General features: G+C 40.5%; 1 protein-coding gene and 1 long non-coding RNA gene across 6 annotated transcripts in view; one reads left to right on the top strand and one right to left on the bottom strand.

Annotated features, from left to right (window-relative positions):
- Positions 1-5,526, top strand: part of kiaa1109 (KIAA1109 ortholog) — an 81,225-nt gene extending 75,699 nt beyond the window's left edge. For all 5 annotated transcript variants that reach the window (XM_013915231.1, XM_013915234.1, XM_013915233.1 and 2 more), the window contains 4 exons: positions 1,092-1,286; positions 2,334-2,468; positions 3,097-3,262; positions 4,614-5,526. In XM_013915231.1, the coding sequence (XP_013770685.1) occupies positions 1,092-1,286; positions 2,334-2,468; positions 3,097-3,262; positions 4,614-4,830 (713 nt within the window). In that variant the 3' untranslated portion in view covers positions 4,831-5,526. The remainder of the gene's footprint in view (positions 1-1,091; positions 1,287-2,333; positions 2,469-3,096; positions 3,263-4,613) is intronic.
- A 2,674-nt stretch (positions 5,527-8,200) lies between these two features.
- On the bottom strand, positions 8,201-11,707 carry LOC102212397 (uncharacterized). The gene is made up of 4 exons (XR_312205.1): positions 11,190-11,707; positions 10,326-10,393; positions 9,001-9,142; positions 8,201-8,528 (listed from the first exon to the last, which is right to left on the bottom strand). It is a non-coding gene; the product is annotated as an uncharacterized LOC102212397 (long non-coding RNA).
- Positions 11,708-11,802: the final 95 nt, after the last annotated feature.

Raw genomic sequence — 11,802 nt, 5'->3', positions numbered from 1 at the left:
CTGAAATGAAAAAAACATCAAGCATAACATCTTATATCGCCCAGCTCTAGTATCGGATCAATTTGGATCTGTAAATCATGCAGATTAATGCCAGTAAACCCCCAGATTTAAAATAAAGACCTGGAAATGTGCAGGATATGTCCGCTTCAACTCTGTCATCAACTTGGCTCACGCTGGTCCTTGGAATCTGATTATTCCATGAATATGGGAGCAGTTTTCAGTTGGATATAATTGTGCCTTCTGTCTGTAGTAGCCAAGAAGAGATCCCTCCAAACTCAGTCACGACAATAGAAGAAAAGAGGAACAGAATCCAGAGTCTTTGTTCTGTGCAAAAATGCATTCAGGTGTCTCTAAAATTAAGCTTTCACACTCTGAGTGAACCAAATCAAATGGGAATTTTCCAGGATCACACCCTTTTTCCTCACAGAATTGATGTGTTTGTGTTTATCTGTTTTAGTTCTGCAGGGAAACACAGTCTGGGTAAACAAAGCGAGAATCTCACTTCATACTTGGACTATAAGTTTAGAATATACTCACTCGATTAGTCTCACATCAAGTTCGGCTGCACAGAATTCATTTTTAGCCATTGGTCACATTAGGATTCTTGAGACCGAGTGAGAACAAAAAGATCAATTAATGGGACCAAATGCTGCTTTAATGTCATACGAGCATGCTGGGAGGGGGGGAAGAGCAACCACTTCAAATGTTGATGAAAGCCAGTTTGGGACTGTTGCAAATCAAACATCCTGTATTCTTTAATCAGTGACGTAAACCTAGTAGAAGATAAACCGAAAGGAAGAAAAAAATGAATTTTGTAGCCTTAAGTAGCTTCAGAACTGATTTACTAGGCTAGAAGTGTTAACTGGGGGTATCTGGGGAAGAAAAGATTGCTTCAGACTTTAACCTTCTCTTCACTCGAGACAGCTCAGACTAAAAGGAGAAATTTTCTCTTCTCTCCACCGCGCAGCAGCCGCGTCTTATCTTAAATGTAAAATAGGTGGAGATAGCATTTAACAAAGCGGAAAAGCAGAGCGTGAGCGTGACCTTAAACTCGGGAAAAGAGTTCCCACGTGTTTTATCTCCTGTCGCAGAGCTGAACTTGCTCAGGAACGTCGAGGCCAACAACCAAGAGAGCGGATCGGCTGCCAAGAGCTCCAGTCTGCTGAGCAGCTTCCGCAGCACATCCAGCTACAACCACGAAACAGAGACCATCTTTGCACTACCCAGAATGCAGCTGGACTTTAAGTCAATTCACGTACAAGATCCGGATGAACCTTCTCTAACGGGTAGGTGACAGTAACACCATAAAAACAATCTGCTAATGAATGAGCTTTTTGTGATGTTTTAGTTCACACAAGTCTGTAAATGAACTGTTGGGATCACACTCGGAGTATGGGAGTGTTTATAAAATTACCTGCGCTTCCTTAAATAAATTAATAAATCAACGAATAATCAGCTCGTCTTGTTTGGAGCATCTGCATCCCAGCTCCGCCTTGCACTGCAGGAAGTGACGGCAGCCCTTCGCTTTGCTCCGCGAGCCTCAGATTCCTGTGACGGTGAACCAGTTCTCGCCCTGCTGCAGGTTCTTGTTAGTGCCCGTCTAGCTTGCAAAGCCATTTCAGAGCAAAACCAGCGCAGTCTTGTGGCAGTGTTTTCTTTGTTTTTGTTTTTTTTAATAGTTGCAGCCCGAATCTGTTTATTCGTATTTCTGAACAAGAACTTAATTATTTCATCGTGTCTCTGGACATAATTTGTACTATTATTTGTATTTCATTTTTGTCCTTATCCACATTTGGAGGTTGGAGGGATTCATACCCGACTCAGTTATTAATTCTAAATGAATTACTTGGTTCAATTTAGACATTAAAACTTGGTTGAGATTAAGGATTAAAACCTCCCAGGTTAGTTTTAGGGGAAAACAACCAAGGTTTAGGTTCCTGCTGCTTCTTACACATCTGGTTTTTGTAGTTGCTATGGTGACATATCTCCCACTTTGCCTGGACAACACAAATTGTACTCCCTACTGAAAAACATTACTTACAAATTCATGCTGACACACAAAAAAAAAAAAATCATAATTTTCTTTGTCAAAGAACAAAGAGTCAATCTGAGTAACACCGAGGACTCACACAGTCAGCAGCAATGGAAACTTCAAAATAAGAGCGAGGAGATTATCCCATTGAGTTGCATAATATTCTCAAGTATGTAGGAAACCAAAGGTCGTACTAACTCTACATCGATGTGTTTGCTGAAATTGATTTTCTGGGGTTTTTTTGTTTGTTTTTTTAAATATGACCTTACAAATCCAATCTCTGTGTTTTCATTTGTTCCAGACTCCAGCAGCAAACCCAAAGTGGAGTGCAGCGTGGTGACAGAGTTCACCGACCACATCTGCGTCACCATGGACGCCGAGCTCATCATGTTCCTGCACGACCTGGTGTCGGCTTATCTAAAGGAGAAAGAGAAAGGTTTTGTTTTTTCCATGTTACTCATCGATGTTAGTCTTTCAGTGAATAGAAAAAAAAGCCCAACAACAATGTTTATTCATTTCAACTGCCCACAAATTTATGACTCAACTAGTCACGAAAAAAACACCCTCCAGAGTTCCAGGCATTGTACAGTTTGTCAAGAATATGAGTCATCAAGCCATCGGAGGAGAAGACCACAAGATTAAGCACATCTGTCTGTCTCTGTACTTGTGAAGCTGTCCGCGTGCTGTGGGACAAATTTTTGGGAGCAGCGTGACACGCTGTTACTTTCACACACAGCAGCCAGGTCAGGGAGCCCGACGCGCGCAGCATCCTAATGGGTTTCAAGTCGTCACAAAGGAACAAATTAGCACTCTTTATGCCGGCGACCTCGCTTTCATCACCACAATTAAAACAGCCGTGACTTTGTTCTGTTGATTCTGCAGCAAAGTAGAAAGAGTAGCACTGCGAGCGCTTCAGATTTTCACACGTTTGATTCATTCTGAATAATTGAAGTAGGACGCATCTATGTTGTGCTCTGATGTTGTTGTTCACGAATGTGCTAAAAGAGAAAACTGGAGCGTTTCAAAGCAGAGACCTGATTGCCTCTCTCCCTCGGTGTTCTCAGCTCTTTTTGCCCCGCGGATGTTCGCACCTCGGCCCGGCCAGAAGAGCCCCACCGCCCTGCACGATGAAAGCTCTGCGGATAAAGACAAGGACGACAGCATCAACTACACCACGGTGGACTGGAGGGAGTTCATGTGCAACACCTGGCACCTGGAGCCGACTCTCAGGTCAGCTCAGCATCTGTTTGTTATTATAAGACGCACACTTTCACATGATGAGCAGGAGTCCTAAAGCTCACTCAAAAATGTTAGAGGAGAAAATAAAAAGCATCTTTTTCTACGAGTTTGTTCTCAAAGCAAACATGATTGCACAAACCAACAAAAACAAACAATGCAGCAAAGGTTTAAAAAATTGCTTTCATTTTCTGTTTAGTTAGTGTTTGTGCTGGAAACCATCAAGAAATGATTGTGCCGTTTCACCAAGATGTGGAACAGCTGAGCCCCAATTATGGCCTAATTTTGTTCTGTTTGTTGGATTTTTGTGGGTTTTATCATCTTGTAAAGACTCTTTGAATATTTTCGATTCCACAGAGATGCCGATGAGCTATTTAATGAGCCGGGTTGTAAAAAGTAAAAGTGCAATTAGCCCATTAAAAATGCAAGTTTTGAAATGAACAGAAAGATGCGCTGTCAGTGCTTGGTTATCTAAATGTTATATATCGATTTTTACTAATATTAGTAACTCTTCTATATGTGAAAAGCAATGTGTGAGGCTAGTTTAGGTGGAGCCAGTTAAAAATTAGATTCACATCAATGAATTTATAGCTGTATGATTAATAGCCCCAGTAATACAGTAGGAAAAAGACAGTATCATAGAGAGAACCCGACTCACGAACAGACGACCTCTGAGAAGGCACTTGCAGGTGATTGCAGGAAGGAAGAACTCCTTTATCACAGGAAGAAATGTCCTGCAGAGGCAGGCTCAGGCAAGAAGAGGAAAAAATAAGGACCAAACTCAAACTTCAGGAGAGAGAAGACCAAAGTTAATGACATGCAGAAGTAGAGAAGAAATGCTCAGTGGGAAGTCTCCCAGCAGCCTGAGCCTGTAGCAGCGTAACTAAGGGATGGTTAAGGGTCACCCGATCAGCCCTAACGATAAGCTTTATCAAAAAATAATGAACAGAGGTATAATTTCACAAATGGCCTGTACAGGATGAGCAATAACTTTGCAGTGCAGTATCTCTTATTAACCCCCTTAGCCTTTTTCAGATGCTAGTTCATAATTACTAATCGTTAGTCTTTTGTGAATTTGTACAAATGCAGCACAAACACTAAATAAATGAAGCATCTTAGTCCCTTCACAAAGACTTTGCTTCATTAATCCAGGAAAGAACAAAGATTTTAATTTTAAAAAAAGAATATTTTTGAATCTTTATATGAAATATTTTTGTACAAAGCAACAGCTTCCCCTCTGAGATTCAAAAGGAAGAAGCAAATCCTTTAATGGAAAGAGACGTGCAGCAACAGGGAGTCTTTTCATGCACCTTTAGCAATGCTTAAACTTCACCTCTACCTTCAGGCTCATCTCCTGGACGGGTCGGAAGATCGACCCAGTTGGCGTGGACTACATCTTACAGAAACTGGGCTTCCACCATGCCAGGACTACAATTCCCAAATGGCTGCAGAGGGGTGTGATGGACCCACTTGATAAGGTGCTGTCAGTACTCATCAAGAAGCTGGGCACCGCTCTGCAAGACGAAAAGGAAAAGAGAGGCCGAGACAAAGAAGAACACTGAGGAACTCAGTCATGCCACTGGAATCAGAGCTGTGCAAAATGTTTCAACACTAGTTGTCTGTATTTAAAAGGCCACTACTTTACGATGTCCAGCATCCTGCATAGTTGTTTACTGTGGTGCTTGCCTCTAGGGGTTGCGACTGAAGCGTTTTGCACTGCTGTTTTTCGTTTTCTGTACATTTTGAACAAATTAGCAAATGCTAGCATTATTTGATTGCTTTATGGGTAAAACCCTGCCTCTCTTACCTGTTGTAAATGACCTTACTGAAACCGCTTCAAAGTTTATTTTAAGGCTTACCAGTCGTTCATGAGAAATGATTTCTTAAACCATTGCCTTTTTCTCTGTTTCCCATGGAACACATGGTGGGTATGCTTGATGTCATTTATAGCGCAGCTTCGCGATATTTAAGAGGAATTCAGTGACGTGTTCTTCATTCTTGACACGAACAAATAAATCCTGGGAGATTTTTCTTAAAATCATCCCCTCACTCGTGAGGATGATATAAGCTTGTAATTATAATTTGATCATTATTTATGACTATGTGAAATTCAGCGTCTGTATGATGTATTAGCTTGATGTGTCAAGCTTCTTTGTCTTTTTTTTAATCCACACATTAGAACCAATGTATATAGTTAAATTTCTTAAATGTGTTGATTTCGTAACTTAATAAAACTATTGCCATGAAGTTTTAAAAAATAAAGCTCACGTCTGTTAATTTTACACAGCTTAAAGGTAGGTTACCTGTTCCATGAGCTTTAGGAGTTTTGTTGTAAATCACAACCACCAGTCCTGAGAGAAAAAGTGAGTTTTCCCCAACTGGTTATGAGTGGTAGCTGGGAAACTGATTGCTAATGTCCCTGTAATCCAGGCCTACAGACCGCTCAGTGATTCCCTGTTAAACAGCTTTCATTGTATCCTCCATCCAATGTCCACATAATGTCACATGAGGCAGCTTAATAGAAGTCCATGGGAAAATATCCCTCAGCTCTAAAATCTTTAAACAGTTTCCAGATGACTTTATGGGTTCAGTCGCCGATATTTCATATCTTGTTTCAAGACCCCAAGATGCCAGCAGGACTTGATGGAGGGATGTCATTTCTACTGTCTTTGGTGTCTAGACCTGCCTCTAGATGGACTGGTTCACAATTGGATCCAGTTTAAGAAACAAAGCCCTTTTTTTTTACCCTTTAAATCATAGATTACATTTGGCCCGCGAAGCCATACCAAATTACTATTAGAGCTGGCCTACTGGTATTATACAGCTAATATATATATTGTTTAGTATTAAGCTTTGTTTGTTCCATATTCAGTTTTTCAGCAAAACGTGTTTGAGTCCATAAGAAAAGATTCATTCTTATATCTGGAGGAATAAATATATTTCAATAAACATTAATGTGAGCCCGCGACTTTGTTCCAGTTTTGAATTTTGGCCCACTGTGTATTTGAGTTTGACACCCCTGCTTTAAATGAAAGGGCAGCACTCCTTTTTTTTTTTTTTTTTTTTCGTGTCTAAAAGCCACTGACTCACGAGCACTCCATTCTCAGATCTATGAAATGCATCTTTTGTGTTGATACTTTTCCAGGAAATGTCAGTCAGGTGTTACAGGAGCAGTGTCTGATGCTTTTAAGTGCTTCACATGGTTTAAATCAGAGCTGTAATGGTATCTGCATTAATACATTTCCTTTCTTGAGGCAGTAATTTGCTTCACCTCTGGATTTTTGGAGGAGGTAATGAGTGCTCCTGTAAGACTCTTTGTAATTGAACTCCTACTAGTTTCCACTGATGTCTGTGAGGGGGAAAAAAAACCTCCCCACATGTCACCGGCTTTGCTCACCGCAGGGTTTTGTTAATACATTACTCTGACTGTAAGACCCCCTTCCCCACCTCTCCGGTGCTAATCTCTTCCTCCGTGCCTTTCCCCCCTCACCACCAGCCATGTTCCACTTTTGGTTCCATGCCATGCTTGTTGAATTTTTGATGGTGCGTTGGCGGGTGGAGCAGGGCACGCGGCAGCACAGCAAAGGGGGAAGAGAACTGCTGCGTTTCCTCTGTGATGTCTGCTGTGAGAATGCAGAAGTGTCACCTGAGGAAAGGCAGACCGCTCAGTATGAGAGCACACTCAAGTCTTTGGTCTCGCTCGCCAGGACCGGACATTATTTTTGATTTTTTATTCTGCCTACTCCACGCGCTCTCCTTTGAAGTGACTTCCGATTTGCATATCGTTACTGCATATTTCTTTTATTTCCTTCACTTCCTGGAGATACAGTATATACATATAAACATGAGAGCCAAGCAAATGACCAGTAGATGGAGTCAAAAGCCAGTCGTCCTACAAACTGAACACCTTAATGACACCTCCCTTTAGTGTACTGCTGTGTTCCTGAATTATAAAATAGAAACGGAATAGAAGACATTAAAAAGTCATGAAGTGGCCAGAGATGTCAAGCAGCTTAAATTGGATCCGTCTGGCTCAGACGCTCTTTGCTGGAGTTACCAGGTCCAGCAAGACTAACAAAGACTATTAGGTCGCCTACATGTGATGACAACAATCTCCATTTGACAGATTAGTGTGCAAAACACCGTTCTGAAAAACTAATTGTAGAATTAATTTCAAAATCACTGCCAACTCTAAGTGCAAACTTGGTGGTGGTGCAGACCAGTCGCTCTGGTTTTCACCAAACTGAGCTGGACAAAAGCACCAGGGTTCCTTTTAACCTCACAAACTGGGTGAGAAACTACATGAGAGTCGTTAATTAGCATGTTTTTTATATCTTCTGTGTTTGATCACAGCAAGAAAAAAAATGCAATTGCAAAAATTGCAAGTCATTGCCACATAGTAACGCCGGGCATCTCCGCATGAGAGCCACGCTCGAGTCTTTGTTGAGGTGCCAGAGTATGTCTTGAGTTTTGGGACAACAGGAGAGAATTCACCTAGACTAAAAGATGAAATTAGTTTTTAGCCTTGCTGTTGTTGTGCATCTCTTTAAGGTTATTAAGTCTCTTTGTTTTATTTTGTGTTACTTTGCACTGTTTTTCCATCTGTGCTCATTTTGTCTCTTTGAACCCATTTGTATTCATTTTGCAGCCTGATAATTGTTTGTAGTTACTTACGAAAAGATCTGGTGACTGTGGAGCACATTTGAGTACACTGCCGTGAACATTGCCATGTTCATGAGACAGTTTCAGTTTTATGACATTGTTCGTTGTCCTGCTGGAAGCAGCTGTCAGAAGATGTTCACCGTGGTCAGCAACAGTACTCAGGTAGGCTGTGATGCCCAGAGTGTGCCAGGATAATATCCCCGACCCCATTACAACACTAGCAGCAGCAGCAGCCTGACCCATTAATAAAAAGCAGTCCAGATCCATGCATTCCTGTCATTTATTCCTTAAAAAGAAACCTAATTTAAAGTTCAGGTTGGATACAAGCTTTTCAACGTGCGTTTCAAATTACATTTCGAATAGTAATACTTAAAATATTGTGACAATTTCAATTTCAGCCTAGAGTAGTTTTGACCTTGGGAAGATGAGATGGTAAAAAAAAATAAGCTGAAGCAAAAGCAGCATACAGAATACAAGTGAGAGCATAGCACTATAAAACAAGTATATCACCTTGAGCTAGTTCAAACAGCAGCAGCTTGACTTCTTGTTTATCAGATGTCATCACATCACCTCCGACATGACTGCTCTTTATTGGATCCTGCAAGGAAGACTTTACTGGTCATTTTTGGTCTCTTGCCCCGAGCTACACCTCTTTAAAAGAGATGTAAGTGTTACCAGTGTATGGATTTGGGAGCACAAAAAGGTAAAGGAGGGTTAGGCTGGGCACACATTAAGTTCTCTGCACACCTACCCTACAGATAAAACAGTGACTACAGCAGATTCAAGTCTAAGCAGACAGGGAAGGCTTTATCATTTGAAACCCACAATGCAGTAAGAGTAAAAGAAAAATAGAATAAGAAGCAAAGGATAAAAGCATGCTTTATAAACATTGATGAGATTATTCAAAATGGCAATATAAACATTAGTGACAATAATTATCAGGATCAGTTGTATATATTACCAGTTCAGTGTCACAACTTTTCCACAACTACACAAATAGTCCCTGAGAGCAGTGTGGGGTTGATCTTTGAAAAATACTCACAAGTTTCCCAGTAAAACTGGAAACGTACTTTTGCTTTAAATTGTGCTCGCTTCTTCTGTTGGTATGTTGTATTTGTTGTAACCTTTGCTTCCATGACGGCCAGGTCTCTCTTGGAAAATTAAATCTCGATGAGACTTTTACCTGGATCCATCAGCCCAAGCTGCGAAACACTGCAATTATAAGAAGACACCCATAAGTGATTACATCCAGGAAGTGGTTTTTTGTTGCACTTTTCTTTTTTTTTTAAATTACTGTAATTTTCATGTGCTAAGAATTTAATTTAACTGATTTAAGATCTCACTGCTTCTTACTTAAGGTTTTTTGTCTTTTTTGTGTACAAATAAATTCACATAGAAGGTTCAAACACACAGATCTGTTCATACACACTACTGACTATCACAGCATGACCAATAATGAGCCCTTAAAATACAGTAATTACAGAGTGTACACAGTCTCAGTGGGTACAGTGAGTCACAGGCTCCCAGGTGGTGTGTTTTGGTTGAAAAGCTGCTGCTGTGGCACACTTCTGGATCATCTCAACACTTAAACATTTTTTTTAATCAGTGTGTGATCAAATATGGAACTTTTCCATCTTTTAACTAGCCAGTACTGAGACATTTTTTTCGTAGTGTCTGTCCCAAATTACAGATCCTGATTCTCGTTGATGGTGAGAGAGACCAATGAAATGTTCAGGCTTTTATCTTTAATAGTTTCTCAAATATTCGTGTTCGAGCATTGCCTCAGATTTCAATGTGTGAAAAACAGGAAGTGTGTCAATAAACAACTTTTCAAAATAATCTATCTTGAAAACTATTTGATATATGAAGCCAAAATTTCACAGCAATCATAAATGTTCAAAATTATTTATGCAAATCGATGGTCAAGCAGAAGGCTTGGTTGATTTGAAATGGAACAACCCCCTCTGTCCAATAGAGGCCATGCCCCCGCCCGGAAGCAAAACTTTGTCACTGTGTCCTCTGACGGTGATTATCAAACCCGTGCATGGAAGAAGACTCGTTTAAAGACGAAAAATACAGAAACAATGCATCAAAGTGCATTCTTCCAAGATTTATGCATTCACATGGGATGAATCCCTGTAAAACTCCACATCAAAGACGGCTCCTAGATTGCTGACCGTGTAGCTGGTCAAATTAGGAAAAGCATGAAGTAAGCAGCTCTGCAGTGCAGAGCAGTTAACTAAACTGTGTGGCCCAAACACAACATGCTTAGTGCTGCTGGTGTGGGAAACAACAGCTGGGATTATTCTCCCTGTTCTGTTCTTATGTCACAACATCTGCTTTCTGTGGGTTTTTTTGTTTGTTCACACAACATTTTATGAATAAAATAGCTCACCTGTCTCTCCTCCACTCCTCAGTAGTTCCTCCCCATGCACAGTGGAGTTTTTCACTCTCAAACAGCCACTAAAATTACAAGTTGAGGGGAAGATAAACAAGCGTCTCCATAAACGCAGTTGCATGAAGCTATCATTTATTCAGACCAACAGAAACTATTCTTCTGGTTTCTTTCATTTTGAGAAGAGAGAAAAACATGAAGAGTAAAATATTGAAATAACATTTGAACCAAATAAGTCACTTCCTGCCACTGGAAATGCCCCCGGTCACAACTGTTAGAAATCCCACAATGCACCTGTAAATTTACAGGTCAAATAAACTACCACAAGCTCCCAGAACTGCTGTTTGCAGATGTTACTGCATTTGTGAAATATAGCCTGATTACTGTAAAATAATATATTATTTTATATATATATTGACATCACATCCTTGATGCCACTTTACAGCCACAAGACCTTGTCAAAGCAACACTAACAAAACTGTATAGAGGAATACCCATATTCCCAGGCACACACACTCTCACACACCTTTTGACTAGGTTGTTTCTGTGCACGTTAGCCCTTTTTTGTTTTTAGAAAAACAAAATATGCAAGAAGGATGGAATGACGGCTGAATGAGCAGAATGCCAGAAAAATCTATTCAAATTCTGTTGAATTTGCCAGGGATGTACTTAAAAATGTAAAATCTGCCAATAGACTACAATTACAATGTCACAACTATTTTACAACATACTGACTTAAATGAAACATCACCAACAAAAGGAGTTGGTATCTACAGCAGGAAAATATTGATCTTTAAAGATGAGTAAGAGGCAACAGGAAAAAAGTATGTTACCCTATTTTAAGGGGAGAGGGGGTCGGCTTACCTTATTTAAAGTGAAGATCACAACATCGAGTTTTCTGGGATGCAAACATGTTAATCACCCTGTCGTTGAAGTCAAACGACACCAAGTGCTTTAGAGTCTAAAGCAATGCGGTGTCCTTCATCCAGGTGGCAGGCGATGTTAACTTTACCCTATTTCCAATGTGACTTGTGCTGTGCTTCATTCGTGTTTCCTAATTTTGTCAGATAAATGCTTCAAATCCACAATTCCTTGTTGAATTCAAGCTGTGTCTCCTCCAAAAAGCAGGCATGGGACACAGTAAAGTGAATTCCTGCTTGCCGTTAGCTAGTCCTTTCGTTGAAACCACATAACACAAACTTTACGATTCTGTCGTTTGTGTTATTTGAACATCGTTTCGATGATGTGGTCCCAGTCTCTTAACCTTTTCGTCCAAAGATATAGAAGAAAATATACAACTAAGTAAATAATCCACTTCGGTTATGCTAACGCTCGTCGCTGCCGCCATATTGATTTCGCTTCCCGTCACTCGTTCGCCAAAATTCCCGCCTCTGGGCTGAACAGCAAATTAAGGGGCCGTGACCTGACGCCTGTCACTCACTACTCCATGAAGATGAATGGTAGCTGATGCTTTTTT

The sequence above is a fragment of the Pundamilia nyererei genome, unplaced genomic scaffold (genome assembly GCF_000239375.1).
Source record: "Pundamilia nyererei isolate P.nyererei 1_Seehausen unplaced genomic scaffold, PunNye1.0 scaffold00274, whole genome shotgun sequence".
Classification (NCBI taxonomy): Eukaryota; Metazoa; Chordata; class Actinopteri; order Cichliformes; family Cichlidae; genus Pundamilia; species Pundamilia nyererei.
Note: the sequence above shows the minus strand (reverse complement) of the source record. Positions and strands in the feature narration are given on the sequence as shown.